The 4,539-nt window shown below is 36.5% G+C and overlaps 1 protein-coding gene and 1 long non-coding RNA gene across 2 annotated transcripts in view; one reads left to right on the top strand and one right to left on the bottom strand.

Annotated features, from left to right (window-relative positions):
- Positions 1 to 1,027: 1,027 nt before the first annotated feature.
- Positions 1,028 to 3,052, bottom strand: LOC113469949. Its single transcript, XR_003393206.1, has 2 exons — positions 2,919 to 3,052; positions 1,028 to 1,078 (listed from the first exon to the last, which is right to left on the bottom strand). It is a non-coding gene; the product is annotated as an uncharacterized LOC113469949 (long non-coding RNA).
- Positions 3,053 to 3,808: 756 nt separating this feature from the next.
- LOC103515416 (mannosyl-oligosaccharide glucosidase) overlaps positions 3,809 to 4,539 on the top strand; it is a gene marked incomplete in the record, with an annotated part of 9,476 nt that continues 8,745 nt past the window's right edge. The window contains 2 exon segments of the mRNA XM_026827999.1: positions 3,809 to 4,213; positions 4,338 to 4,495. Coding sequence (XP_026683800.1) covers positions 4,001 to 4,213; positions 4,338 to 4,495 — 371 coding nt within the window.

The raw sequence follows: 4,539 nt of genomic DNA, 5'->3' as shown, positions 1-4,539 counted from the left end.
GTCAAGTCCAGAGTAAAAATAAAAAATTCCTTTTCTCTTCAATTAAACACCCTTGAGCCTGCCTATCTTAGAAGATAGCGCGTGTGCCTTGAAACTTATAAACACTAGATCGTGCGTTCATTTACAGTTAATTCTTGATTCTATCAAAAGCATTAAGGAGGTAGCTTATAGCTTTGGATATTAATCTTACCTGGAAGTAAGTAAGTTACCTTCCACTCGGGACTTGGTAATTCCACTCGCATTTAAAATATCTGAACGCACCCCTCGTAAAGGTCCTCATCTGAGTTTAGAACAGAAGGTCGAAATATGAATAGTAGAGTAGTGGGGGAATAACCAGAAAGGTAAAGGAACAGAACACCAATCCAATTTAAATGATAACATACGCACCTACCAGCTGATGTTCTAGTAGGTATCTAGTACTACCCTACCAACTGATACTCACCTTATGTTGTGAACAGACTGCAGCTATACGAGTACACCTAATGGTGATGGTTCTATGGTAATCGATATTAGAAACCACAGACCATATGATATGCTCCGAACATACGGCTCACATTAGAAACTAAAAGAAATTGGAAACGAAGAAACAAGACTGCTGCTGCTGCTGCAAGTACAATGGTGCCAAAATAATAAATTCTATTTAAAATATTTTTAATTATGATTCAAATTATCTTCGGAACAGAAGAATCGAAGAGTGGAGGACAGGATAGGAGAAAGCTTGCCGTTCCGTGAACAAACAGACCGACCGGGAATCGAACCTGGAATCTAACGCTTACTTACAAGGCAGGCCCGCTACTTTTCAAGCTAACTAGGCTCGCAAATGTCTTTCTTTAATCATCATCTTCTCTTCCTCGCATTTTCCCGTCTTCAGACGGGATCGGCGTTTTTCGTCAGCCTCTCAATCAGCTCTAAGTAACTAGGGTGATTGCTTTGGGCTGACATTTGGTTTTGGCTACAAAAAAATTCCAAGTGGATGCCACGCACTCAACCTTTGCTATTTCTTTAGCTAGGCAACATTAATTTCTCGATAGAATTTGTTAATTTTTATGACTTGACTTGAAGTCAAACCACCAACTTCCTGAAACAAAGTCCACCATGCTAACTACTTCACTACTGAATTACTGATGACTCTGCAAGGTGTGCAAGCCTAGTGTCATACCCACCCAAGAGCGGAGGCTGCTCAAATTCAAAAATAGTTTGAGCTCATCATCATCACCATCATCAAATCTTAAGTCGTTCCAGAAATGGAACGATAAAAACCCAAACTCTGCAAGGTGTGCAAGCCTAGTGTCATACCCACCCAAGAGCGGAGGCTGCTCAAATTCAAAAATAGTTTGAGCTTATCATCATCCTCACCATCATCAAATCTTGAGTCTTCCAGAAATGGGTTTGAGCTATAGTTAGGCTTGCCAAACGTCCCGAATTGGCCGGGACAGTCCCGAATTTCAGGGAGTGTCCCGGCGTCCCGTTCAGTTTTTTTACTGATGGCTTGTGTCTTTTTTCAAAAAAAAAAAATAAATAAATAAATAAAAATAAATAAATCCAATAAATTATTAGTAATATTAGTACCTACTCTTTCTCCCTGGAAATTAAATACATTGGCTGAACCCAGTAACATACTACCTACATTGAACCAGATAGGATGCATAAAATGGAACAGATACAAGATTACCCCTTGTTATCACTGTATATGCAACATGCCATACACAAAGTATAAAATCAGTTTTTATATCCCATTTTCTACTACCCAAGTATGATTACCCCTTGTTATCACTGTATATGCAACATGCCATACACAAAGTATAAAATCAGTTTTTATATCCCATTTTCTACTACCCAAGTACCCAGTACCCATCTCATGATGTAGGAGTTGTATCTCAACCTTTTCTTGTCTTATGGCATAAGAGCAACCTCTGAACCAGAAGAAAGGCAACCCACACATAAATAACTGAATCACACTAAGTACCTACCTATTTAGCTAAGAAGCAGTTATCTGCCTCGTAGTAATTGAATTTAGCTGATAAGGATTTGATGTGACTCTCAAAATACCCATTCTAGACCTTTAGATCCCAAAGCCATCTAAATATTGAATTCAGCATGCTATCAGAATATTACCACCAGAATCCTCAGGAATCCAAGTTCAAACAGACTTTGTCAATTTTGATTGATGTTTCTCCAAACCTATCTAATCCCTGGGTCGTCAAAATACCCATTCTAGACCTCTAGATCCCAAAGCCATCTTAATATTGAATTCAGCATGCTATCAGAATATTACCACCAGAATCCTCAGGAATCCAAGCTCAAACAGAATTTGTCAATTTTGATTGATGTTTCTCCAAACCTATCTAATCCCCAGGTCTAAGAGGCTGGACATCACTCAAAATTATTTCAACTTCAACAAAAAGCTGTAGTAGACCCATGGGTAGACAAATTCACTCCAAAGGGATTTAGGTAATTATTCAGAAGCTATTATTATGTTAAGGCAGTCTTTTCCTGATCCCTTATGTGCTGTGTCCATTTTAGTTTAGGACTATTGCACTACCATTCAGAAGCTAAAACAATGGAAAACGAAACTTTTTTTTGTGTTTGACCTAACCTTATATTTTCCTGATCCCTTATGTGCTGCGTCCATTTTAGTTTAGGACTATTGCACTACCATTCAGAAGCTACAACAATGGAAAACAAAACTTTTTTTTTTTTGTGTTTGACCTAACCTTATAAAAACCTTTTTGTAGCAATTTTTCACTGTCATGGCTTCTGAACTGGTGCCCTACACTTTTATTAGATATGTTTTTACACATTTGAGTACCAAGGTACCTACACTACCTAGGGTCTGATAATTCTAACAAGAGTGTGTTAGGCATGCAACCTAGTAATACATGCAGTTAAGTGAGTGATAGAAACTTTGAGAAACTCACCACTGCTTCCTGATTGTCCCATGTTATCAGAAATAAGTCTAAGGTTTCTATTCTCAATCAAACTTTGAACTCATAGTTTTCCGTTCTATGACTGGAGCATGTAGGTACTATAGATAAAGCTAACTAGGAGATGCTACGGTAAACTCTATCAATGTTTACACTTCTATTGATAAAACAAATACCTGTAGTGACTTTAGACACTATGTTTTCTTTCCAAACATTTTATCACACTGGGAAACACAATAAACACTTTTTAATAAAACTAAATTTAATAATAAGGTAGGTATGTTGTCTGGGAGTTCTATGATCAAACAGTTCAGGCATCAAGAAACACTTCTAGTATCAGCACAACCGTGTGAATATTTCCAGAAATGAGTTCAATGACTTCTCCATTATTTATATTAAGGTAGGTATGTTGTCTGGGAGTTCTATGATCAAACAGTTCAGGCATCAAGAAACACTTCTAGTATCAGCACAACCGTGTGAATATTAATTTCCAGAAATGAGTTCGATGACTTCTCCATTATTTATATTTAAGTAACTGTTCTTCAGAACTGAATTATAAATTACAAATTCATAAAATTATTTTAAATTTCAAACTCAAAAGGAAAGGAAAAAATAATTTATTTTATAGGTACCTATGTACTATGCAGGATGCAGGGTTCGTCCCACCAACAGATAAACAAGATTGATTTTTAAAACAAGCGATAAGGGAACTGTTGTTTTTTTCTGGTCAAATCAACCAATGAAATCATTTGGTCACATAATTCTGGCTTTTCTATTGGCCTATCACTTATGATCATTTTTCTGATCAAGTGATAAAAACTCGCCATTAGTAACAGCTGATTTTTGTAAACAAAAATTTCTTATCAATAAAATTTACGTGTGAAATTTCCACCTGGATCACTGGATGTTGAAATGATTGATAATCTGGATCTAATTTGCCGTGAGATCCTTCTGAGAAGCAAGTTTTCAAGATTCGCATTAGGAAGCTATTCCAGATTCCTGTGAAAGTTCTTCATGATGTAGTTTTCAAAAGCATTTACTCATTTTTCTGTGATATTACCTTGTATTTTAATAAGATGGTCCGTCAGAGAAAACCACCTCCAAAGTTTTTGCTCAAGAATCACAGAGATAGCAGTCATCATGAAGACAAATACTGTGATGAAAACACCAGAAGTTCTTCAAAAGTTTTGCCATCCTTGGGTGTAGTGGTTTGCCTAACAATTGCATTTGTCTTTTGCTTCAAAGGCTACTTTGAAACTCGAGTCAACACTCACTTTGATAGTCAAAAGGTAAGAGATTGGTCTCACACTTACTAGAGGCCTCTCATAGAGAAGAAACTCCTATGCCTCGAAATCTAATGTGTGGTTCTTGAATTATTTACTTACTAATAATCTTCATTTTCTTTGTTTTTAGATGGTTATCAAATCAGGGCTGGCTGTGAGAGACAGATATTGGGGCAGTTACAGGCCTGGCACATATTTTGGTATGAAAACCAGAGAACCTTATTCTCCTGTTGTTGGACTCATGTGGTTTTTCCCAAATAAATTAATCAATGGGGAAGGTTTTATCAGGTAAGAATTCAATATTGAACCTTCATTAAAAAAAAAAAAAAAAA

The sequence above is a fragment of the Diaphorina citri genome, unplaced genomic scaffold (assembly GCF_000475195.1).
Source record: "Diaphorina citri unplaced genomic scaffold, Diaci psyllid genome assembly version 1.1 scaffold49, whole genome shotgun sequence".
Classification (NCBI taxonomy): domain Eukaryota; kingdom Metazoa; phylum Arthropoda; class Insecta; order Hemiptera; family Psyllidae; genus Diaphorina; species Diaphorina citri.
The sequence above is the reverse complement of the archived record's forward strand: the minus strand, read 5'-3'. Positions and strand labels throughout refer to the sequence as shown.